At 40.6% G+C, this 27898-nt stretch overlaps 1 protein-coding gene across 1 annotated transcript in view; it reads left to right on the forward strand.

Annotated features, from left to right (window-relative positions):
• The window catches only part of lzts3b (leucine zipper, putative tumor suppressor family member 3b), a 38083-nt gene that overhangs the window by 8185 nt on the left and 2000 nt on the right, over nt 1–27898 (forward strand). Inside the window, exons 3-7 of the mRNA XM_061928244.1 lie at nt 113–592; nt 1940–2107; nt 18561–18689; nt 20791–20982; nt 22491–22721. Coding sequence (XP_061784228.1) covers nt 113–592; nt 1940–2107; nt 18561–18689; nt 20791–20982; nt 22491–22721 — 1200 coding nt within the window. The remainder of the gene's footprint in view (nt 1–112; nt 593–1939; nt 2108–18560; nt 18690–20790; nt 20983–22490; nt 22722–27898) is intronic.

Consider the following 27898-nt stretch of genomic DNA (forward strand, 5'->3'; position numbering starts at 1 on the left):
AATACAATTATTAGCTAGTAATTTGCTGTTAATTTCCGATGAAAATTTTTACAGTGTGATGTTTATGTTGTACGTCATATCTTAATATTTCTCCCCCTACTCCGTTTCCCAGGCCATGCAGAGAGATTCCGGCCTGGTTCGTCCCTCTGCCTTCAAACCGGTGGTTCCAAAGAGTTTCCACTCGATGCAGAACCTGGTGGGCCAGGCAGGTGGGGCTGGCAGTGAGAGCAAAGGCGAGGGGAGGGGAGAGGGCTTCTGTGAGGGAAGAGGTGGCGGCAGGAGAGGAGGCAGGGACGGTGGAGGAGGGGGAGAGTCAGGAGAGGTCCCGGAGGCCCTGCTCCTGGACCAGGAAAGCCCGATGAGGGTCAGCAGGGGTGAGGGAGCGGGAAATGGGAACGAAGTGGTTCAGGGAGGGATGTCTGACTCAGGCAGGAACTCTCTGACTAGCCTTCCCACCTACACGGTCTCGGGGTCTGGTTGTGGACCTCCAGCTGTACTGGGGCCTCTGAGTGCTTCCACAAGCCACATCAACAGGTTGGGCATGGCTGGGGCGGCTGCGGGCTTGGACAAGCTGGACAAGCCTGGCTACCAGGTAGTCAGTATATAACTTATATCTAAAAATGGATGGATGGATATATATATATATAACTTAAAGGCCTACTGAAATGCGATTTTCTTATTTAAACGGGGGATAGCAGGTCCATTCTATGTGTCATACTTGATCATTTTGTGATATTGCCATATTTTTGCTGAAAGGATTTAGTAGAGAACATCGACGATAAAGTTCGCAACTTTTGGTCACTGATAAAAAAGCCTTGCCTGTACCGGAAGTAGCAGACGAGTAGCGTGACGTCACAGGTTGTGATGCTACTCACATCTGCACATTGTTTACAATCATGGCCACCAGCAGCGAGAGCGATTCGGACCGAGAAAGCGACGATTTCCCCTTAATTTGAGCGAGGATGAAAGATTTGTGGATGAGGAAAGTGAGAGTGAAGGACTAGAGGGCAGTGGGAGCGATTCAGATAGGGAAGATGCTGTGAGAGGCGGGTGGGACCTGATATTCAGCTGGGAATGACTAAAACAGTAAATAAACACAAGACATATATATACTCTATTAGCCACAACACAACCAGGCTTATATTTAATATGCCACAAATTAATCCCGCATAACAAACACCTCCCCCCTCCCGTCCATATAACCCGCCAATACAACTCAAACACCTGCACAACACACTCAATCCCACAGCCCAAAGTACCGTTCACCTCTCCAAAGTTCATACAGCACATATATTTCCCCAAAGTCCCCAAAGTTACGTACGTGACATGCACATAGCGGCACGCACGTACGGGCAAGCAATCAAATGTTTGGAAGCCGCAGCTGCATGCGTACTCACGGTACCGCGTCTGCGCATCCAACTCGAAGTCCTCCTGGTAAGAGTCTCTGTTGTCCCAGTTTTCCACAGGCCAATGGTAAAGCTTCACTGCCATCTTCCGGAAATGTAAACAATGAAACACCGGCTGTGTTTGTGTTGCTGCAGTCGGCCGCAATACACGGCTTCCCACCTACAGCTTTCTTCTTTGCTGTCTCCATTGTTCATTGAACAAATTGCAAAAGATTCACCAACACAGATGTCCAGAATACTGTGGAATTTCGCGATGAAAACAGACGACTTAATAGCTGGCCACCATGCTGTCCCAAAATGTCCTCTACAATCCGTGACGTCACGCGCTGATGTCATCATACCGAGACGTTTTCAGCAGGATATTTCGTGCGAAATTTAAAATTGCACTTTAGTAAGTATTGGCATGTGTTGCAATGTTAAGATTTCATCATTGATATATAAACTATCAGACTGCGTGGTCGGTAGTAGTGGGTTTCAGTAGGCCTTTAATCTCTAAAATACCTGCTCTGATGAATGTTGTCACTTTCCCACAGAACGGCCTTTGCGCCTCGGACAGTGGTCGATCCTCGTCAGGAAAGAGCTCCTCATCCTATCAGAGGCTGAGTCACATGAGTGACGCACCGGGACCTCTACGTCCCTCCCCTTCATCTGATGACATCATCCAGGATCTGGAGGATCGCTTGTGGGAGAAGGAGCAAGAGGTCAGACGCTTTAAATTTATGAAAATTTTATAGCAATAGCAAGATAGAATTTTCGTTTCAATTACAAAACACAAAACCAGTCAAGTTGGCACATAGTGTGATTCGTAAATAAAAACAGAATACAATGATTTGCAAATCCTTTTGAACTTATATTCAATTGAACAGACTGCAAAAACAAGATATTTAATGATCAAACTGAGAAACTAATTTTTTTTGCAAATAATTATTAACTTAGAATTTAATGGCAGCAATACTGTCACGTACGACAAGGGGGAAGGAGACGGCGCGACAACAGGAGGTCGAGCTCAACAGGTTTTATTGAGCTCTTGATGAATACGTGGAGTGTGTATTCACTATGTGTGTGCATGCGAGATTATGTGTAGAATTTAACCAGATAGTATTTACCGGAGGTTGTTGTAAGTGCGTGTTGGTTGTGGAGGCAAACAAGTCCAAAGGGGTTAGGCAAAAGAGGTCCGTGATCCAAGCAATGTCCGTGGGGCTGGAGAGAGACTTCCTGAGGTCCGGGTCCGAAAGCGGGGGTAGTCGAGGATCGAGGAAGGCAGTCAGGGTCCAGGGGGAGATCCAGAGAGTGAGGCGCACGGCTCACTTCTGAGACAACGGAGACAACTGCGGTAACAGGAAACAACAGGGACAGGTAAGTACTGGGAACGAGGGAACAAGGAGAGCAGACACAGGAGAGGAGCCAGAGACGAAAAGCTTACTGAGACAGAGGCTACGTTCCGGCACAGGGTAGTCTGCTAAGTGAGCCTTTATGCTGCTGTTCTTCATCAAGTCCAGGTGCGATGATTGCAGATTGCCTCCGGCTGTAGAAGCGCGTTGCCGCGGTCTGCGTGGCGCGTGCGGGGGCGTGTCCTGCTGTGCTCACAGCGGAGCCTCTAAAGTTAAAAAAAAGTAAAGTACCAATGATTGTCACACACACACTAGGTGTGGTGAAATTTGTCCTCTGCATTCGACCCATCCCCTTGTTCACCCCCTGGGAGGTGAGGTGAGCAGTGGGCAGCAGCGGTGCCGCGCCCGGGAATCATTTTTGGTGATTTAACCCCCAATTCCAACCCTTGATACTTAGTGCCAAGTAGGGAGGTAATGGCGGAGGGAAAGGCAGAATGCGCGTGCACCATAACAAATACACTGCAAAAAAGTTGGAACAGGGGCATTTTTACCACTGTGTTACATGGCCTTTCCTTTTAATAACACTCAGTAAACGTTTGGGAACTGAGGAGACCAATTTTTGAAGCTTCTAAGGCGGAATTCTTTCCCATTCTTGCTTGATGTACAGCTTAAGTTTTTCAACAGTCTCTCTTGTCGTATATTAGGCTTCATATTGCGCCACACATTTTAAATAGGAGACAGATCTGGACTACAGGCAGGCCAGTGTAGGACCCGCACTTTCACTATGAAGCCACGCTGTTGTAACATGTGGCTTGGCATTGTCTTGCTGAAACAAGCAGGAGCGTCCATGATAATGTTGCTTGGATGGCAACCTATGTTGCTCCAAAACCTGTATGTACCTTCCAGCATTAATTGTGCCTTCACAGATGTGTAAGTTACCCAGGCCTTGGGCACTAATACACCCCCGTACCATCACAGATTCTGGCCTTTGAACTTTGCGCCTATAACAATCCAGATGATTCTTTTCCTCTTTGTTCCGGAGGACACGACATCCACAGTTTCCAAAAACAATTTGAAACGTGGACTCGTCAGACCGCAGAACACTTTTACACTTTGCATCAGTCCATCTTAAATGAGCTTGGGCCCAGCGAAGCCGGCGGCATTTCTGGGTGTTGTTGATAAATGGCTTTCACTTTGCATAGTAGAGTGTTAACTTGCACTTACAGATGTGGCGACCAACTGTAGTTACTGACAGTGGTTTTCTAAAGTGTTTCTGAGCCCATGTGGTGATATCCTTTACACACTGATGTCGCTTTTTGATGCAGTACCGCCTGAGGGGTTGAAGGTCCGTAATATAACTTAAATAACTTAAACTGCACGATGTAATCAACTTTAAAACTGCTCAAATTATGTTTAGGGCATCCCAAAACTCTCTACCATCCAATATACAGAACCTATTCCAGGATAGAGATGCTCACCATAGTTATGGTCTAAGAGGAAACAACAAATTATATTTTCCTAAATTTAGAACAACTTTAAAATCAATGTACATCTCAGTGCGTGGAGTCAGTCTGTGGAACAACTTAGGGGACGAGTTAAAAACCTGTTCTAACATAATTCAAGTTAATAGACTGTTTAAAAAAGAAGTACGAGGAGGAAAGAGAGTGATGCCCTCAGCACAGAGCGATGAGAGAGAGAGGTGTTTGGGCCTGTGTGTGTGTGTGTGTGTGTGCATGTGTGTGTGTGTGTGTTTTGTCTCGTCTTGTCTTGTCTCATAGTAACAGTGGTACTATTGTATTGTTAGTGTACAGGAGCTTTTCTTGTTTTTGTTTGTATAGTATTGTTCTTGTATTATATTGTTTATGTTAAATGTGGAATGAGTGAGAGGGGTTGGGCAGGTTTGAAATAAATAATTCAATTCAATATCATCGCTTATGTGCAGTGATTTCTCCAGATTCTCTGAACCTTTTGATGACATTACGGATCGTAGATACGTAAATTCCTTGCAATAGCTTGTTGAGAAATGTTGTTCTTCAACTGTTTGACAATTTGCTCAGCCATTTGTTCACAAAGTGGTGACCCTCGCCCCATCCTTGTTTGTGAATGACTGAGCATTTCATGGAAGCTGCTTTTATACCCAATCATGGCACCCACCTGTTCCAAATTAGCCTGTTCACCTGTGATGTTCCAAAAGAGTGTTTGATGAGCATTCCTCAATTTTCTCAGTCTTTTTGCCACTTGTGCCAGCTTTTTTGAAACATGTTGCAGGCATCAAATTCCAAATGAGCTAATATTTGCAAAAAATAACGTTTTCCAGTTCGAACGTTAAATGTCTTGTCTTTGCAGTCTATTCAATTGAATATAGGTTGAAAAGGATTTGCAAATCATTGTATTTTGTTTTTATTTACCATTTACACAATGTGCCAACTTCACTGGTTTTGAGTTTTGCACATACAAACTTGAGCCTCTCTCTGCAGACCTACGGTAAAGATGGACAACATTCAGGACAGCAAGTTATCTTAAAGGAACGTTTGTACCTCGGTGTACGACAAAGACTGAAGCAATTTTTCCCATTAGAAATAATGTCAATCCAATTGATTTGTTCCAGACACCCAAAATTATTCACAAAAAACTAGTGCTGTCAATGTTAACGCAATGACGCATGTGATTAATAAAAAAATATATCGCGTTACCATAAATGAATGACGATTAATAAAATTGTATGTTTTGACCTAGTGCAAGAAAGCATGGCGCATTGCACAGGCAGTGATCACGTCACACGCCAGTTAGAGCGATGTGCTCTGCGCCCACTTTTGCTTCAAAATAAACATTGGTGGAATTTTAGATAATATTGCAGCGACAAACTTTCTTATCGGCATACATCAAGTTTAAAACAGCATCTAGGATGGCGCAGCTCGCATGAATGCTACTTAAATAGGGTTGCCAAATCGTCCCATATTTAGACACAAAAGTATGCGTTCCGTATTGAGCTGTCAAGGGATGCACATTGTTCAGTATTTTTATTAAATAAGTGGCCAACAGAGCCAATTATTTCTGTTTCAAATGTTCCCGGTTTGATGCACCCTTTAAAAGAAAAAGGTATATTTTGACGACACACGTCAGTTTTGACTCGGGAGTTTCGCCACAGTCACCAACACGCATCGAGCAGGCATCTTGTCAGTGCAGCAGATAACTAAAGTAAGTGTAGAAAAGTTAGAGTTAAAGTGTTCTGGTTGCAATAAGCTTAATATTTATGTGAGCATGTTTGTTTCGTCACTGAGTTGTTGGTTCGAGGTCCAGCACACGTTGTCATTCAATTCATACCCTTTGGTAGGAGAAGAGAGGAATGTGGCTTCAACTATTAGTGGTGTGTCATTTATTCCAGTGGTCCCCAACCACCGGGCCGCGGCCCGGTACCGGTCCGTGGACCGATTGGTACAAGAAATAAAAAGATTAAAAAATTAAAATATATTTTTTAATTTTTTTTTTTTAAATGTTTATTAAATCAACATAAAAAACACAATATATACATTATACATCAATATAAATCAATACAATCTGCAGGGATACAGTCCATAAGCACACATGATTGTATATCTTTATGACAAAAAAACAAAAAAACATAGCCACCCCCCCTCCCTCCCCGGTCCGTGGGACAAATTTTCAAGCGTTGACCAGTCCGCAGCTACAAAAAGGTTGGGGACCACTGATTTATTCCACCTTAGTGAGCTGTGTGTGTGTGTGTGTGTGTGTGTGTGTGTGTGTGTGTGTGTGTGTGTGTGTGTGTGTGTGTGTGTGTGTGTGTGTGTGTGTGTGTGTGTGTGTGTGTGTGTGTGTGTGTGTGTGTGTGTGTGTGTGTGTGTGTGTGTGTGTGCTGCACAAGGGAAATTGTTCCACACAGTAGCTCAGTTACAAAGGATGGAAAGGACAAGGATGAAAAGGATAACGCACCCAAGGGCACAAAAAGAGGGCGAATACAAAAGGTATAAAGTAGACTAAAAATGTACCATAGTAGCAATACAAATATAACATAAATGTAAGATTTACATATTATTTATACAGTATATCTGTCTATCTGTGTTGGCCCTGTGATGAGGTGGCGACTTGTCCAGGGTGTAGCAGGGATAGGCTCCAACACCGCCGCGACCCTGATAAGGACAAGCGGTAGAAAATGGATGGATGGAATATATACAATATATAACAAATCCAAATTACTATGTACAATATTACAGTATATGTAACAGCTGCAGCAAAAAAAAGGGTCAATCCAGCAGAAAATATACAAACGTTTGTACATTATAAACAAAGAGAGGTTTGTTAGATCATTACACAACGAAGCATAAAGACAATAATCTCACTGAGAGATTTCCTTCATAAATAAAGCGCAATTGAAATGTTGCCAGTCATATTAGTGAAACAAATATCTCACCTCTCTTTTTGTCACAGTAGTTTTCATAGAGATGAAAGTTGGAGACCTGCACTATCATAAAGCTGCACACAGGACATGCCCCTGTTGAAGAAATATGTGTAGTGTTATTAAGTTAAGCAGGAAATATTTATATTTAGGACAAAAAAACTAAAATGTGCACTTAATTCCTACTGTACTTACTGTCACCAAGTTTTGAACAAATCAATGATTTGCAGTTCAGTAAAACATTGAGAGAGTGTTACCGTATGAGATTTTAACTACAAAATTGCATTTGTAACCAAATATTAGGGTGCTTTTTAAAGACAATTGTATTTATGCAAGCAAATAATAACCTGTGATTAATCATGATTAATCACAGAATTGGAGTCTGATTAATCTGATTTAAAAAATGTATCACTTGACAGCCCTACAAAAAACACATTGTATGAACAAGAATTATCGTTTAACGTGCATGAAACAGTGTGCAATACAAAGTCCATATTCTAGTGAAGGTTTGTACACTTTGAACAAGATTTAAAGTGCTATACACTATTGTATATTAAACAAACATAACAAAGGCTCAACTGTCTCATTTGTTAGCAAGCCAAAACAACAATGACGACTTGCTAAACTGTCCTGTATACAGAGCTCTGCCAACACAAGTGCACATGCAGAAGTCTCTTTGGTGCCCTCACACACAAGCAGATACCACAAAAACTCTTCAAGTGGAACCGCCCTTTTTGGGGGGAATTTTGCCTATCGTTCACCATCCAAATGTTTAGTTTTTTTTAAGTCTAACATATAAAAATTGGCTCGTCCTGGGTGGCTAGCAATGCAGCCAATGGGAGCAATCAATTCTACCTAATTTTTAAAATGCATTAAAAAAACGTCAACAATACTTAATTTACGTTCCGTAACCTGTATAATAACCAAGCTGTAGCAACATTGTTATTGTAAAAGTGAGCACGGAGGAACTCTAGCGGAGTAACACATCAATTACATGCTTCGATATTATCCGTAAAATCTATACAGCAAGAGATAAGCTAGCTTCTATGTCAGTACCCGAATCGCGTTTTGAGTTTGTAATACACAACACAATGCGATATGACACCAATATGTACTGACTGAAAAACCTGAACAATCATATTACAGTATCTGTAAAGTATTAGCCCACATTTACCATGAATTGATTAACGTGGACCCCGACATAAACAAGTTGAAAAACTTATTCGGGTGTTACCATTAGTGGTCAACTGTGCAATCTAGTAATAAAAGTCTCAATCAATCATTTCATGTCTAGTTTGTGCACAGCTAACCAGACAGTGTATGTAGTTGTAATAACACGCATGACGTGCTGCGTGTATCACATACTTGCCAACCCTCCCGGATTTTCCGGGAGACTCCCGAAATTCAGTGCCTCTCCCGAAAACCTCCCGGGACAAATTTTCTCCCGAAAATCTCCCGAAATTCAGGCGGACCTGGAGGCCACGCCCAGTGCCGGCCCAAGCCTCCATGGGGCCCTAAGCAAAATTGGATTTTGGGGCCCTCTATTTCTGCCAATAATATTGATTGTTGATCATTCACACACCTACTATAAACTCATTGCGGCTCTGGCAGTGTTGTTTACATTATCCTATTGTCAGCCTGGCATGTCTTTACAAATGACATGTCATTTATAAAGATATGGGGGTGGCCCAGTTAAGAACATAAATAATACCAATGAATGAACGAATGATGTCCAGAGTGCCACATATGGTTCCTAATCTTAAAATGTAGAAAACATTCAGCTACAAGAGTGGCCTGGGGTTGAACAGTCCAAGTGATAAAGCTTTGTATTTACAGTAAAAGTGTCATCTTGTCTCATCAGTCTTGTACATATTAGTCTTTAATTACTAGTTTACATTTTTAGTTAATTATTCATATTTAATGTTTACTTTGTACAAAGAGAGCGCAGTCTACTGAAGTTAAATTCTCAATAGTTTTCCCCTTTGAAAGACGCAAGGGAAATTCCTTCCATTTCACCATGTTGCTACAATGATCTTCACTGTTTTCATGCTGTTTCAGCAGTGCACCTATGTTGACCCAATCCCGCTGTCCCTCGGCTGCCAGTTTTAAGGACTTTTTGGAAAATAATTTGCAGCAAAAGCAATAGACTGCATCTTTACTTCTTGAATAAGTCAGCCAGCTACGCTTGACTTTTTCCCCATTGACTAGCTGTCTGTAGGTATAATGATAATGAAAACTTCGGCCATCATGCCGTTTGGGGAATGAAAAGTTCTCCTTAATAGACAGTGGTCCTCTGACCACCTGCTCAGTCCTGTCTGAATCTGAGAGGAAAGATATGGCGTCACATTAGTGCAAAAATCCAAGCGCATAAAAACTGTTATCGCGCGCTGATTCTCCACTTTGTGCGCGCGCGACACCCTTTTGCACGCGCAGGGGGGCTTTTTGCGCGCGTGCGGTGCCTTTCTGCGCGCGCGCCGTCTCGGTCTGTGCGCTCTCTGTGTACTCCTGGCATCTCTCCTCGCACTGTCATTTTTTTTTTGGCACTTTGGGGGCAGGTATGCTTAGACAGCCCCTCCTTTCTGATTGGCTCTGAGCATTTTTCATATGACCAATCATTCTCCAGCGTAGCAACGTTGTAGCCATCTTACCTCGGACAGCTAGCCTCAATCATTACATTGATGTCAAAGCAAGTTATGGTAATTTAATTAGTACATGTACCAATTAAATTACCATAACTTGCTCGATTTTCGACCAATTTACTAACGGTTTGCCTTGTTACAAATCTTATTACATGTAGATATGACATAGGATGCTGCACCTGTTGAAATTACCTCTTTCGCTATAAAAAAAAATGACTTAATTGTGCAACATAGTTGTGTAGGGTCAGTGATAGTCAGTTCTCTGATTATTTTAAACTGTTTCAGAATACATTATTAAAAGGCTATTTTTAAGATTTTAAAAACAAAATTCAAAGATTTCATTAATTTTATGGCTGAATCAAAAGAAATTCCATAAATTAGAAAACAAATGTTCAAGAAGAAGTGAAAACTTTGCGCCTATAACAATCTTGATACATATTGACGATGACCCGCCCTGCTATACTTCTGATTGGCTCTGAGCGTTTCGCCTGACCAATCAGAAAGAAGGGGCCGTCTAAGCATACCCGCCCCCAAAGTGCCAAAACGAAACATGCCAGCGCACAGACCGAGACGGCGCGCGCGCAAAAAGGCACCACACGCGCGCAAAAGGGTGTCGGGCGCGCGCACGAAGTGGAGAATCAGCGCGCGATAACAGTTATTATGCGCTCGGATTTTTGGCACTAATGTGACGCCATAGCAGGCGGCAAACGTCACAGGTGCAGCAGAGGCAGCTTTACATTTAAAGAGAGGCAGGAAGAATCACTAAGCCTAGATCAGCAGCAGCACTCTGTTGACCTAAAATTGTGTTTTTGTACAATAATATATCTTTGATCATTTAGAAATCATCAGTCAGACTCGTACATGCAAAAAATTAAAAATAAGATTTTTTTATTAATTGCTTTTGGGGGCCCCCTGGTGGCCGCGGGGCCCTAAGCAAGCGCTTAGTACGCTTATGCCTTGGGCCGGCTCTGGCCACGCCCCCTCCAGCTCCATGCGGACCTGGAGGGTCTGCATGGAGCAATGTTGTTGTAATATATTGAGTTGGAGGCAATAAACAGGCGAGGGGATGAAGTACTTCTCTTTACTGTAGACTTCAGAACAGACTCACACACTTGACGTCAGGTGCGCAACACCACGTAAATCGTTGGCCAACCAAAAAGTAACCCCAGTACGCTATAGCCAACATTCACCAGGAGATGGCAACAGACAAACGTAGATCACTCTATTACATTCCTCCCCTTTTAGAAATGTAGAAGTTACTCAAAAGAAATAAACAACCCAACCAAAAAATGCAGCAGCTCAATTAAAAAACTGTACTTAAGCCACATTCTTTTTTTTTTTAGTACTGAACTCTTAACCCTCATTTGCAAACAATAACATGCTTATTATACAAACATTATTTGTACGTCTTTAACACAGATTTTTATACTGTCTTCAGAGATTCCGTTTTTTTGGTGGTACTCGAAACCTTTCTGGGTACCTGCGGATCACTGGTGGGGTTTTTGTTGTGGGTGATCTGGGTTCTGATGATGGCAACTCAGCAGCCCTTGAATCTGGTTCAATGATGAGACTAGTTTGTGTCTGACTCACTGATGGTCCTGATGATGGAACTGAAACAGCACTGTCCAGTTGTACTGATGGCACATTTTCTGCAACTGGTGGAGACTAAATAACTGGCAGTCTCTCCATGTTTTCTCGCCATGGTAACATGTGATCCACATGCACTGTGCTGTCTCTGTCCCTCTTGATAGATAGATTGATATATATAAGTATTTCTTATATATATATATATATATATATATATATATATATATATATATATATATATATATATATGTATGTGTGGGAAAAAAAATCACAAGACTACTTCATCTCTACAGGCCTGTTTCATGAGGGGGTTCCCTCAATCATCAGGAGATTTTAATGGGAGCATTCACATACCATGGTTTATATAGGGCACAGAGTGGGTGGGTACAGGCTGGCGTAGGGGCGTGGTGATTGGCTCATGTGTTACCTAGGAGGTGTTTCCGTCTGTGGCGGCATGCTGATACAATTTCGCTGCGCTTGTTGAGGGATGACTGGTCTGGACAATATATAATAAACAGTTTCTCTTTCAAGCATAGGTTGCATCTTTTATTACCACTATTGTAAGGTGTGCTGGATGCAAGAATTTGCCATGTTATTGAATATTCAACATTATTGTCTTTGAGGTCCCAAATGTGTTTGCTGAGTTCTGTTCTGTTCTTACAAACATCAGTTGTCTACCAATCTAAGGTAACACGCAAGGACATTAACACATCCGACACATATGTAGGATTAACCGAGGGAGATTTTAAAACCAGATGGAACAATCACAAGGCTTCTTTCAGGAACCAAAACATGCGGAATACCACAGAGCTCAGCAAACACATTTGGGACCTCAAAGACAATAATGTTGAATATTCAATAACATGGCAAATTCTTGCATCCAGCACACCTTACAATAGTGGTAATAAAAGATGCAACCTATGCTTGAAAGAGAAACTGTTTATTATATATTGTCCAGACCAGTCATCCCTCAACAAGCGCAGCGAAATTGTATCAGCATGCCGCCACAGACGGAAACACCTCCTAGGTAACACATGAGCCAATCACCACGCCCCTAGGCCAGCCTGTATCCACCCACTCTGTGCCCTATATAAACCATGGTATGCGAATGCTCCCATGGAACCCCCTCATGAAACAGGCCTGTAGAGATGAAGTAGTCTTGTGATTTTTTTTCCCACACATACATATATTGCACTCTACTACGGTATCGAGCACTATTTTTTGGATAACCTTATTAAGACACATATATATATATATATATATATATATATGTATATATATATATATATATATATATATATATAAGAAAATACTTCACTTTCAGTGAATTCTAGCTATATATATATATATATATATATATATATATACACATACAGGTAAAAGCCAGTAAATTAGAATATTTTGAAAAACTTGATTTATTTCAGTAATTGCATTCAAAAGGTGTAACTTGTACATTATATTTATTCATTGCACACAGACTGATGCATTCAAATGTTTATTTCATTTAATTTTGATGATTTGAAGTGGCAACAAATGAAAATCCAAAATTCCGTGTGTCACAAAATTAGAATATTACTTAAGGCTAATACAAAAAAGGGATTTTTAGAAATGTTGGCCAACTGAAAAGTATGAAAATGAAAAATATGAGCATGTACAATACTCAATACTTGGTTGGAGCTCTTTTTGCCTCAATTACTGCGTTAATGCGGCGTGGCATGGAGTCGATGAGTTTCTGGCACTGCTCAGGTGTTATGAGAGCCCAGGTTGCTCTGATAGTGGCCTTCAACTCTTCTGCGTTTTTGGGTCTGGCATTCTGCATCTTCCTTTTCACAATACCCCACAGATTTTCTATGGGGCTAAGGTCAGGGGAGTTGGCGGGCCAATTTAGAACAGAAATACCATGGTCCGTAAACCAGGCACGGGTAGATTTTGCGCTGTGTGCAGGCGCCAAGTCCTGTTGGAACTTGAAATCTCCATCTCCATAGAGCAGGTCAGCAGCAGGAAGCATGAAGTGCTCTAAAACTTGCTGGTAGACGGCTGCGTTGACCCTGGATCTCAGGAAACAGAGTGGACCGACACCAGCAGATGACATGGCACCCCAAACCATCACTGATGGTGGAAACTTTACACTAGACTTCAGGCAACGTGGATCCTGTGCCTCTCCTGTCTTCCTCCAGACTCTGGGACCTCGATTTCCAAAGGAAATGCAAAATTTGCTTTCGTCAGAAAACATGACTTTGGACCACTCAGCAGCAGTCCAGCTGGTGTCGGTCCACTCTGTTTCCTGAGATCCAGGGTCAACGCAGCCGTCTACCAGCAAGTTTTAGAGCACTTCATGCTTCCTGCTGCTGACCTGCTCTATGGAGATGGAGATTTCAAGTTCCAACAGGACTTGGCGCCTGCACACAGCGCAAAATCTACCCGTGCCTGGTTTACGGACCATGGTATTTCTGTTCTAAATTGGCCCGCCAACTCCCCTGACCTTAGCCCCATAGAAAATCTGTGGGGTATTGTGAAAAGGAAGATGCAGAATGCCAGACCCAAAAACGCAGAAGAGTTGAAGGCCACTATCAGAGCAACCTGGGCTCTCATAACACCTGAGCAGTGCCAGAAACTCATTGACTCCATGCCACGCCGCATTAACGCAGTAATTGAGGCAAAAGGAGCTCCAACCAAGTATTGAGTATTGTACATGCTCATATTTTTCATTTTCATACTTTTCAGTTGGCCAACATTTCTAAAAATCCCTTTTTTGTATTAGCCTTAAGTAATATTCTAATTTTGTGACACACGGAATTTTGGATTTTCATTTGTTGCCACTTCAAATCATCAAAATTAAATGAAATAAACATTTGAATGCATCAGTCTGTGTGCAATGAATAAATATAATGTACAAGTTACACCTTTTGAATGCAATTACTGAAATAAATCAAGTTTTTCAAAATATTCTAATTTACTGGCTTTTACATGTGTGTGTATATATATATATATATATATATATATATGTATTTATTTTATTATATATATATATATATATATATATATATATATATATATATATATATATGTCTTAATAAGGTTATCCAAAAAATAGTGCTCGATACCGTAGTAGAGCGCAATATATGTATGTGTGTGAAAAAAAATCACAAGACTACTTCATCTCTACAGGCCTGTTTCATGAAACAGGCCTGTAGAGATGAAATAGTCTTGTGATTTTTTTTCCCCACACATATATATATATATATATATATATATATATATATATATATATATATATATATAGCTAGAATTCACTGAAAGTGAAGTATTTTCTTTTATATATATATATAAAGAAAATACTTCACTTTCAGTGAATTCTAGCTATATATATATATATATATATATATATATATATATATATATATTTATTTATTTTATTATATATATATATATATATATATATGAAATACTTGACTTGGTGAATTCTAGCTATAAATATACTCCTCCCCTCTTAGTCACGCCCCTAACCACTCCCCCGCCCCACCCCGACCACGCCCCCCCACCTCCCGAAATCGGAGGTCTCAAGGTTGGCAAGTATGGTGTATCATGATCATTATTAAAGTGACTCACTCGATGGACAGCTGTGCGTTTGGTCCAGCTGGCTATGGACGCTTTTTCGTGGTTTGTTTTGGATAACTCCATTTATGATAAAATAGCTTGACTCCAAGTTCCACATTTAGAGCGTCAAAGTCACGCCGAACCAACGTCTCACCCTTCCTTCGTGCTGGCTTCTAGAAGTAGCAGTTCATCCCCCGTATATTCCAATTTCAAAAGATAAGGTTGTGAATCAGGCAGCACGGTGGCCCAGGGGTTAGTGTGTATGCCTGACAATACGAAGGTCCTGGGTTCGATCCTGCGCTCAGGATCTTTCTGTGTGGAGTTTGCATGTTCTCCCCGTGACTTTGTGGGTTCCCTCCGGGTACTCCGGCTTCCTCCCACCTCCAAAGACATGCACCTGGGGATAGGTTGATTGGCAACACTAAATTGGCCCTAGTGTGTGAATGTGAGTGTGAATGTTTGTTTGTCTAACTGTGTTGGCCCTACGATGAGGTGCAAAGGCAGCAATATATGATAAAACAAGAAACAGCTGAAGAAGGACTTCCCTATTCATCCCCGAAAAAACCCGCCAGGTGAACAGCTGATTTTGAGTTCTGGTGCTGACGTAATTAAAAATAAAAAAATAAAAATATGTATATAGAGACATACTGTAATAACTTGAAGTAAATAATGAAGATTAAAACCCAATTACAAACAAAACATTTAAAATTAAAAATTATTAAAAGCTTACCTTTTTTATATTTGCATAGTATGTACAGTATATATTATTAATGTTGTAAATACAAATCTTTATATATCTAGAAAGGGTGGTCGTAAAGAGGTAGGCATTTTTCAGAGGTCTCAAGAAGGTAACAAATACAAGAGTGTGTGTGTGTGTGTGTGTGTGTGTGTGTGTGTGTGTGTGTGTGTATGTGTATGTGTATGTGTATGTGTATGTGTATGTGTATGTGTGTGCGTGCGTGCGTGTGCGTGTGCGTGTGCGTGTGCGTGTTCTTTAAAAAGGCGCCGTTGAACGACAGTGTCTTCTCGTTCGCTGTGATAGAGGTGCATTGGTTAGGATAGGATAGGTCGTTATTGTCATTGCACAAGTACAACGAAACTTTGTTTTCAGCACAAACCCGTTCAAGATTAGACAAACAAACAGTGTACAGGGTTACAGAACAGGAACGCTGATGGGTCGCCACAAGGCGCCCCGTAAAAGATGGGGAAAAAAGGTAAAACGCTGGGGAAGGATGAGTAAAAAAATACAATCTAGACGTGGGAAAAAACCTCCATAGCAAAGCACATATACATATTACAACATACATCTCGAGATATTTAGCAACCGAGGGAAGGGAATGCGGGGTCATGGTGATAGGCCGCAGCTCTCAGGCGCTGACCATCCTTTCATCACCCCTATGGGATTTGCGTTTGGTTATCCAGGAATATATACGGAGGAAAGTCCAGTCTCATCACAATTAAATCTTGATGTGGTACAAATTCCACTTTGTCAATCACTTCAATAGGAGCAATATTACTGCCAGCGGGACACAAAATGAAAAAGTTAAGCATTCATACACAGAGACATGGTTCACACAGGGAGACATATTTGACGGGATCGAAAAGTTCACAATTATAGGAGTTCGTAAATCGAGGTTCCACTGTATATCTAACAGTTGCATTTAAAGACTCTTGTTGCTGAAGACAGTGATGAGGGATAAAAGGCAGGGGAGAGCGACACTACGTTCGTACTTTTATTTCTTGAATTGAATAGTGTTTCTCACCTTCTTTATTCAATTCTGATACTTGCGACTTTGGCCCCATAGTGGCTTATTTGGCAGCTGTCCTCTTTGGCGAAATTGTTTGTTAATAGCCGAGTTGTATTAAAAGGGGTCTGTATAAAAATTATGTACGTTTAGGAACAAAAAATCCAAATGAACAAGCCCTCTGGAAGCAAGTACCGTATTTTTCAGACTATAAGGCACACTTAAAATTCTTTCATTTTCTCAAAAATCGACAGTGTGCCTTATAACCGGGTGCGCCTAATGTACGGAATAATTCTGGTTGTGCTTACCGACCTCGAAGTTATTTTTTTTAGGACATAGTGTGATGATAAGTGTGACCAACAGATGGTAGTCACACATAAGAGATACGTGTAGACTGCAATGTGACGCCAGTAAACAACACCAAAACTTTAAATGTTCCATTGGAAATAAAGAACATTACACACGGCACTCAAAAAATCTGTCAAAATGTTTTAGTACGATTTTGAAGCCGCACCGCTTGATGGATTGTTGGCCCGTTACAGCTACCGTAGTCAGAGATACAAGTATTACTATGGCGTGTGTGTATAAGGACCGTAAAATGGCAAACATTAGCAGGCATATTATCTGGTGTTTTGTTTCGCAATATTATGCAAAACCAACTTTTCTTACCTTCTGGTACCTGCTGATGTGAATTTGAGATCTGCATGAGTCCTGAAAATATGCGCACATCCGTCACTCTCGTCCGTGCCGATACCGTAGTTGATAAGCTTCTTCTTCTTCACGATCTTCTTGTTATGGGGCATTCACCCTCTGCTGTTGCCATTTCTAATATAAAGTAGCGCAAAGTTTTAACGTCTATCTCGCTATGGAAGCACTAAAAACTACCAGTATAGTGGGTTTACATAAATCACCCACGGAACTTTTGTTATTAGAGAGTTCCGGTCGGACGGTTTTCCACGGAACACATTTGTCTTGTTTCACTAGTGAGCCATGAATGAGAAGACGTTGTTGATTTAAGTAAAGTCTGATTGTCATTAAAACAGTTAGCTCCATCTTTTGACACTTCTTCCACTCCCGTCCTTGCACGCTACACCGCTACAACAAAGATGATAGATACATAGTACTTTATTGATTCTCCTGAAGGAATCAATAAAGTACTATCTATCCATCATCTTTGTTGTAGTTGTGTAGCGTGCAAGGACGGGAGTGGAAGAAGTGTCAAAAGATGGAGATGACGGGGAGAAGACGATGTCGAAGGTGATCCACGTAAATAAGACCGCTCACAAACGGCGCATCCTGAAGAGACTGTCAGAAAGCGACTTGAAGTTGGTCTGTAAAACATCATCTATGCAACATTTGACCAAAGAACCACCATTACATGTTATGTACACCATAAGGAAATGTTTTAAATTGAGAAAAAAAACATAATATGACCCCTTTAATAAGCCTTATAATCCGGTGCGCCTTTTGTTTGAAAAAAGACCTGACTAGACCAGCTCTTTAGCAGTGCGCTTTATAACCTCCAAGGTTTCTCATTGTATCCCATTGGGTTGAGTTTTTTCTTGCCCTGATGTGGGATCTGAGCCGAGGATGTCGTTGTGGCTTGTGCAGCCCTTTGAGACACTTGTGATTAAGGGCTATATAAATAAACTTTGATTGCGCCCTGTGGTCCAGAAAATACGGTAAATGACGGCCATCTGCCTCGACCGATTACAATTAAATGATGCTTCTTGGGTTTGTCTTTTCTTCACTGACTGCAAGTCACTGACAACTTGTTGACTTGTAATAGCTAATCTGCATGCTGTTTGGTTTTAAGTCCCCGTGTTCCTTGCCCACTACAGGTGCAACACATGCGGCGCAACTTGGACCAAAGCGAAGCCGCCATCATTCAGGTGTTCGAGGAGAAGCAGCGCGTGTGGGAGCGACAGATGGACGAGCTGAGACAGAACTATGCCTCGCGCCTGCAGCAGGTAACCTCACTGAACAGTACACTGACCAATGTCTTTAAAAAAATGTTGTCTTAAATCTACTTCTAACAAAAATGTAGGAACCCAATGATGTTGAAAGAAGCATGCTGGTGTAAATACGACTCTCTGTATATCGCAGGATGTGCGCAGACTAGGGCTCGAATTTAACCACCTCGTCTTTCGTCGTAATGCCCAAAAAATTTACCAACATTTGCAGCAAGAACATGCCATGACTGCCCTTGACTTGTTACTTGTTAATGGACGAGGGATGTAACAGTATAAACGGTGTAATGAAAATTTGCGATAAAATTCCCGACAGTTAGTACTACCTTCTAATTTTTTAACTACAGAAAAAAACGTTATTTATTAATGCATTTTAGGCAACAGGAAGTCAGGCGCATGCGCACTAGCGTCGTTTGGCTTGATAATCATGGCAGACCAACGACACAGACTTTGTTGTGAAGATTTCCCCTAGAAGTAGACGGAGCCAAGAGCTCGGTTTAACGTCATTTTCCCTCGCTTCCCGCTGTGCGTTTAAGAGCGCACTGCTGTGTTTAGATGGAGACAGGTGTGGACAATATTGGAGACAGACGCACTTGTCCCCACATTAAAAGTATACAGCGAAGGAGAAATGTATTTGATGTTTTGCAGCAGGCGATGTGTCGTGAACGTTGTCACAACTTGTTTATAAAGTCTTTAGTTTGTTTACTGGGATGTTCACTCCTCTTTTATTTAACTGCAAACCATATCAGTGTTCAAATAACATCAATACTAGCTAAATGTTTTGTCATCTCTTCAAACTGAACGAAGGCTGTGAAGATTGTGTATTCGATGTGAGAGGTGTCACTCCGGGTTTTTTTTTTTGCTGGCCAAACTGTTGTACTGAAACACTAGGGAGGCGTTGGAGAAGAACAAAGCTTGTTGTTTGGACTTTGTCTTCATGTAAGAGACAAGCGGTAGAAAATGGATGGCTGGATAGCCAAACTGCTTTGTTTTATTTTGATATCAAAAAGTAAACACCATGTTTTTTTTACATTACTTGTGTTTTTTTTATGTCACAAAGGTATTACTTCAAAAATCATTCATGTGACATCATTTTGTTAATTTTTTTTTGTGTATAGTTAATTCCTATTTGACATATTTCTGGTCAAACTCTTGATGGATCGGTCCCGATACATCATCTACATGTACATTTAAATGTACATAACTTAAAAAAATGTTTTAAAAAATAAAGAAATAAAAACTCCCTCTATCAAAATGTAAAAATAGAGATAAAGGCATCATGTAATGACAAAAAGCTGACAAGTTGATATTAATAAAGAATAAAACAATCTAATATTTGTCTTTAGATGTATGGGTAACGTTTAGCTACAGCCTTTTTATTAGACATTACAAATGACATGATGGTATTATGTTCACACCCCAACACTGCTTTACCTAACAATCAGTAATCATGATATTAATAAAGAATAAAACAATCTAATATTTGTCTTTAGATGTATGGGTAACGTTTAGCTACAGCCTTTTTATTAGACATTACAAATGACATGATGGTATTATGTTCACACCCCAACACTGCTTTACCTAACAATCAGTAATCATGATATTAATAAAGAATAAAACAATCTAATATTTGTCTTTAGATGTATGGGTAACGTTTAGCTACAGCCTTTTTATTAGACATTACAAATGACATGATGGTATTATGTTCACACCCCAACGCTGCTTTACCTAACAATCAGTACCGTAATCATGATTTCAATATTGATAACAATAATCTTAATTCTTACTTTGGCCATAACTGGCAGCTCTAGATCTCATACATGAACACTAATTTTATCTATATAGACAAAAAGTGCAGTTATGTCTTATGACCATCAGGTGCCATCTTTCAAAATTGTTTTTATATACATATATATATATTATATATATATATTATATACTTATATATATCTCCTGCCTCGAAAGAAAATGTTTGCCTTGGTACCCTTCTAACTTGCCTTGGTGCCCTAAAATATGAGCCCTCCTTTAAGGCAACACTTGCCTTGACTTTAAAAAGTTAAAATTTGAGGCCTGGCAGACCTTACCTTGTATTCATCCGCAGGTCACACGGCGTGCTCAGCGCTCCCAGACTGCCCTGCAGGCCCAGATAACTCGTTTATCTCAGGACAAGAGGAGGCTCCAGGAGGAGATGGCTGCCCTGCTTGCCCAGAGAGAGGAGCTGGAGAGAAAGTGTCTGGATTACAGGAAGGAGCAGGCTGACATATTGCCACGTCTAGAGGAGACTAAGTGGGAGGTGAGATTTGAGATTAAAGTGATACATTGTAAGGACAAAAGTATGGAGACACAGCTCTTAATCCTCTTTTGATCTACAGCAGAGGTGTCAAACCTAAGGACCGCAGGTTTTATCTGGCCCGCGGGATGAATTTGCTAAGTATAAAAATGAGCCGGAATTTTTGAATGAAAGAAACCGCTGTTCTAAATGTGTCCACTAGATGTCGCAATAGCAATTCTTTGTATATTTGTAGATGATGCTACATATGTAAAAAATAAAATAAACAACACGATGTTAGTGCACCAGTCGAGGAAAATGAGCAAACTACATTAATAACATCCTGTAATTTGATTTTGCTGTTATTTTTTATCTTGATAGATTGAAAATTAACACCAATGAGTCGACTGATGCACATTATCACATAACTTATTCAGAAAGTATAAATAACAACAAATATAGATAGAATACTATTAACCGTAACATGTGAGTGTAAAAAAAAAAAAAAACCATTGTGATTTGTACATTTTCAGAATGTGCTTGTTCTATTTTTAAACAAAGAAAACAATCTGAAGTTGTCTTTATATTGAAGTTATCGTGCCGTGATTTTACCAGTCCAGCCCACTTGGGAGTAGATTTTTCTCCATGTGGCCCCCCTATCTAAAATGAGTTTGCCACCCCTGGTCTACAGGTTTATGCACTTACATTCAGTACTAAAAATTAGAGATGTCCGATATCGGCCTGCCGATATTATCGGCCGATAAATGCGTTAAAATGTAATATCGGAAATTATCGGTATTGGTTGTTTTTTTTATCGGTATCGTTTTTTGTTTTTTTTTGTTTTTTTATTAAATTATTAGGCACAAATTCTTGGCGAAAAGAAAAAAAAAAATTCATTTTCAGTAAATTTGCTAGCTTGCATTTAGAGATGTTAATCTCGATAAATGCTTTAAAATGCAATATCGGCATTGTTGTTGTTTTTTTATTAAATAAACATAAAACACAAGATACACTTACAATTAGTGCACCAACCCAAAAAACCTTCCTCCCCCATTTACACTCATTCACACAAAAGGGTTGTTTCTTTCTGTTATTAATATTCTGGTTCCTACATTATATATCAATATATATCAATACAGTCTGCAAGGGATACAGTCCGTAAGCTCACATGATTGTGCGTGCTGCTGGTCCACTAATAGTACTAACCTTTAACAGTTAATTTTACTCATTTTCATTAATTACTAGTTTCTATGTAACTGTTTTTATATTGTTTTACTTTCTTTTTTATTCAAGAAAATGTTTTTAATTTATTTATCTTATTTTATTAAAAAACTTTAAAAGTACCTTATCTTCACCATACCTGGTTGTCCAAATTAGGCATAATAATGTGTTAATGCCACGACTGCATATATCGGTTGATATCGGTATCGGTAATTAAGAGTTGGACAATATCGGAATATCAGATATCGGCAAAAAGCCATTATCGGACATCCCTACTAAAAATGCACCCACTTTTGCTCTTTACGTGTTAGGTGTGTCAGAAGGCCGGCGAGATTTCACTGCTCAAGCAGCAGCTGCGGGAAAGCCAAGCAGAAGTGACCCAGCGGGCCGGAGAGATGGTGGCCCTGAGGGGCCAGCTGAAGGAGCTCAACGTCCAACTGAGGGAGCAGGAGGAAGCCATGCTGGGATTGAAGGAGTCTTACAGCACCAAAAGTCATGAGTTGGAGAAGTGCGAGGCCGACCTGAGGAGGACCCTGTCAGAGGTGAGCTCACGTCCTGTAATATGATGGAAAATAAATAGATTTTGTGTACACAATGCAAGAATGATATATCAAAGAATTTGCTATTAAAGTATTGATTTAATAGTATGTTTACTATTGTGGTTGTAGTTTAACTGCTGCATTCAAATGCACAAAATAAAAAGCCCATCCATCCATCCATCTTCTTCCACTTATCCGAGGTCGGAAGCCCTAACTTCCCTCTCTCCAGCCACTTCGTCCAGCTCTTCCCGGGGGATCCCGAGGCGTTCTCAGGCCAGTTGGGAGACATAGTCTTCCCAACGTGTCCTGGGTCTTCCCCGCGTCCTCCTACCGGTCGGACGTGCCCTAAACACCTCCCTAGGGAGGCGTTCGGGTGGCATCCTGACCAGATGCCCGAACCACCTCATCTGGCTCCTCTCCATGTGGAGGAGCAGCGGCTTTACTTTGAGCTCCCCTCGGATGACAGAGCTTCTCACCCTATCTCTAAGGGAGAGCCCTGCCACCCGGCGGAGGAAACTCATTTCGGCCGCTAAAATAAAAAGCTGTACAAGTTAAATCTCATTATTAGCCTGTCCTAATAGTGTACACATTTTGCTCACAACAGCACAAAGCAACGAGAGGCAAAAACTAGGGATGTCCGATAATATCAGACTGCCGATATTATCGGCCGATAAATGCTTTAAAATGTAATATCGGAAATTATCGGTATCGGTTTCAAAAAGTAAAATGTATGACTTTTTAAGACGCCGCTGTGTACACGTACATAGGGAGAAGTACAGGTACAAAGCGCCAATAAACCTTAAAGGCACTGCCTTTGCATGCCGGCCCAGTCACATAATATCTACGGCTTTTCACACACACAAGTGAATGCAATGCATACTTGGTCAACAGCCATACAGGTCACACTGAGGGTGGCCATATAAACAACTTTAACACTGTTACAATTATGTGCCACACTGTGAACCCACACCAAACAAGAATGACAAACACATTTCTGGGGGGAACATCCGCACCGTAACACAACATAAACACAACAGAACAAATACCCAGAACCCCTTGCAGCACTAACTCTTCCGGGACGCTACAACATACACCCCCCACTACCCCCTAACCCCCCCACCTCAGCCCCGCCCCCCCCCCCCAACCCCGCCCACCTCAACCTCCTCATGCTCTCTCAAGGAGAGCATGTCCCAAATTCCAAGCTGCTGTTTTGAGGCATGTTAAAAAAAAGAATGCACTTTGTGACTTCAATAATAAATATGACAGTGCCATGTTGGCATTTTTTTCCATAACTTGAGTTGATTTATTTTGGAAAACCTTGTTACATTGTTTAATGCATCTAGCGGGGCATCACAACAAAATTAGGCATAATGTGTTAATTCCACGACTGTATATATCGGTATCGGTTGATATCGGAATCGGTAATTAAGAGTTGGACAATATCGGAATATCGGATATCGGCAAAAAAGTAATTATCGGACATTTCTAGCAAAAACATTATGTTGAACTTTTTTTTTTTTTTTGTCCTGTCCAGCTTTTCAGGCAAATCATATTGTTGATGTAGATGCCCATATCGGTTGTACGGATTTACTTTACAAAAGAGAAGGGTGGGATACTCCTCTGATTGCCTTATTTGTATTTGACTTTATTTTATGTATTTATATTATTATTTGGAGCAGGAGGGATAGAAAGAGAGAGAAAAGAATACAGAGGGGGAAGTTGCGGGGACAAGAGGGGGATAAGACAAAGAGACAACAACAACAACAACGATTCCTGAGCGCGGCCACCGGTGCTGCTCACTGCTCCCCTCACCTCCCAGGGGGTGATCATGGGGATGGGTCAAATGCAGAGGATAATTTCACCACACCTAGTGTGTGTGTGTGTGTGACTATCGTTGGGACTTTAACTTTAACAACAACAGAGCAGCATCAGCGAATACGATGTACGACATATATCGTACACGATATATGTACAAATATGATTACATTATATGAATACATTATGTCGAACTTCTAAAGACATTCATCTTGAATTTAGATGTTAGCATTATGAACTAGAAAGGGACCGATAAAGAAAAGAACAAAATGCATGCTTGTATAATTTCCAATGAGTGCAACTGCTGGATCGAGAAGGTCTCCGGTAAATCCAAATAATTGAAATCCTAATCCGCCAAAATCCTGCCTGGTAGAGGGGTAAGAGAGCATGTCAAAGTGGGGCTTGAACAACATTTAGAAAAGCTAAACAATATTATCTTTTGTGTTGGGTGAGCTCTTAAGAAGCTTACGTAGATAGGATGTACATATGTGCGCTACAGAGGGGCGGCCAAATTAAGAAAGATTCTCTTAAAATGTTAAAGGGGCTGTTTGCAACATTTACACAGATGACTAGAGGGCGACAACTTTTCAGTTTGTTTTACACATTATATCCCACCCTCTTACGCCTTTTCGTACGTAATGACTTAATTCAAACTTAAGTAAAACATGTACGCGCTTTAGCTTTGGGTGTTCTTAGCTAATAATATCAAATTGGATAGCTAGCGTTAAGTATCATTTAATCAGTGGCGGGCCGTGCGTTTCCCACCTAGGCCTTCAGTGATCTCCGACTTCAATGATTACCTCTCAAAATACCATCATTGATGTCACCACATGACCATTTCTGGAGAAATACTATACAGGAACACATTTACGGCCTACTGGGAATTGAATTACATCAACAGTGTACAAAACAGGTTATTTTCTGGCGCATTTAAAAATCAATTAAAACCCCTCAGCAATTGAAATACTGTATATCTTATGTGGTACTGTCAAAATTAAAATTGCAAAAAACATATTAAAAGTGAAAAAATAAAATATTTGAACTTACAATTTATAGAACCTATTTGACGCCGTATAAGCCAGTGGTACCCCTCGTCGTCGGCTTATTCGAGTGGAAATGGCAACAATTTCCCCATTTCATTGCCAGGACAGCTGAGCTAGCTTTCGGGGTTGGCCGACGTCGTCTCACAAGATGTAGTTTCTCTTTAAATATCCTTCTTCAAAATGGCCTTGCAAATATATATCTGCCACCTAATCAACGTTTTGTTCTCCTTCTCTGCTATCCCGGTCTGGCTACGGCACAACACTTCATGCTTCCTGTTAAATTGAAACTTGTGAATGGATACTCACTTTGTGTATCCAATAACAGTCTCGTTAACATCAGGCTACTTGGATAGGCTACTGTCAACAACATGTGATCTGATTGGCTATCGCAACTGTCTCTCAACTCTATGTGTTCTCAAATTCATCCGCTAACGGTCCCGATGAATATCCAATCACAGGACGCGTAAATGTCACGTTCAACCTTAGGCCAGCTAGAAGGCCTTACTGACAACAACTCGTGATCTGATTGGCTATCGCAACTGTCTGTCAACTGTATGTCCCCGTTCACTTACAGTGCACGGACCCCCGAATTGTTGAATCTGAATGCATCTGGCAGATTTGGTACAGCATGGCAACATAAGCTAGCTGAATTCTGACTGGATACAAACTAAAACTAAAAACAACAGCACTGGAACGAGCATATTATGATATGAGGAGAATATGAATACTTTTGGATATTTAGGGAAAGTAAATTTAAAAAAATAATTGTATCTTTAATTATGATCATGATTTCTGGTTATGTTAAGCCAGCAGAGAAGGCCTTGTTGGCCCTAGCGGCACACCACTGCATTTAATGTATATTCTATCATAACAACAACATGCCTGCAAAGTGTTCATTGCTTCTCTTGGACTGCTTTTGTATGTGTGCACGCGCTCCCTGCGCATACGTGTTGATGAGACCGGCCGGGTGAGTGACAGCTGTAAACACCAAACATTTTATTCGGGTCGTAAAAATGTTTTTTACATGAACTTTGTAATTGTTAAAAATATAGACAAATTGTCAACAAAGGTGTTTTGTTATACCACTAATGGTAACATAAGCAAGCTGGTTATATTTTTTGCTTTGAAAAATGTTACTGTAAGGAAGTTGCAAACAGCACCTTAAAGTGCATGCATTTGTCAAATGTTTTTTTTTTAACCATAGGAAAAACAAATACAGTCGTGGTCAAAAGTTTACATACACTTGTAAAGAACATAATGTCATGGCTGTCTTGAGTTTCCAATAATTTCTACAACTCTTGATTTTTTTGTGATAAGAGTCAATTGTCGTTTCATCTGACATCACATTACAAAGATAAGACCTTCTGGAGGAAAGTTCTGTGGTCAGATGAAACAAAAATTTAGCTGTTTGGCCACAATACCCAGCAATATGTTTGGAGGAGAAAAGGTGATGCCTTTAATCCCAGGAACACCAACCTACCGTCAAGCATGGTGGTGGTAGTATTATGCTCTGGGTCTCTTTTGATGCCAATGGAACTGGTGCTTTACAGAGAGTAAACGGGACAATGAAAAAGGAGGATTACCTCCAAATTCTTCGGAACAACCTAAAATCATCAGCCCAGAGGTTGGGTCTTGGGCGCAGTTGGGTGTTCCAACAGGACAATGACCCCAAACACACGTCAAAAGTGGTAAAGGAATGGCTAAATCAGGCTAGAATTAAGGTTTTAGAATGGCCTTCCCAAAGTCCTGACTTAAACGTGTGGACAATGCTGAAGAAACAAGTCCATGTCAGAAAACCAACAAATTTAGCTGAACTGCACCAATTTTGTCAAGAGGAGTGGTCAAAAATTCAACCAGAGGCTTGCCAGAAGCTTGTGGGTGGCTACCAAAAGCGCCTTATTGCAGTGAAACTTGCCAAGGGACATGTAACCAAATATTAACATTACTGTATGTATATTTTTGACCCAGCAGATTTGCTCACATTTTCAGTAGACCCATAATAAATTCATAAAAGAACCAAACTTCATGAATTATTTTTTGTGACCAACAAGTATGTGCTCCAATCACTCTATCACAAATAATAAGAGTTGTAGAAATCATTGGAAACTCAAGACAGCCATGACATTATGTTCTTTACAAGTGTATGTAAACTTTTGACCACGACTGTATATGAATTTTGATAAAAGCCAGAGGGACACAGAAGCAATATAAACTTACATTGTTCAAGTTTCAAACCCTTTCTAATAGGAAACAATGGAAATTGAAATAATCCATTCCAGGGTCAAGCTGTCCACATGATAACTAATGATAATTAACTTCAAC

The sequence above is a fragment of the Nerophis lumbriciformis genome, linkage group LG33 (genome assembly GCF_033978685.3).
Source record: "Nerophis lumbriciformis linkage group LG33, RoL_Nlum_v2.1, whole genome shotgun sequence".
NCBI classification, from domain to species: domain Eukaryota; kingdom Metazoa; phylum Chordata; class Actinopteri; order Syngnathiformes; family Syngnathidae; genus Nerophis; species Nerophis lumbriciformis.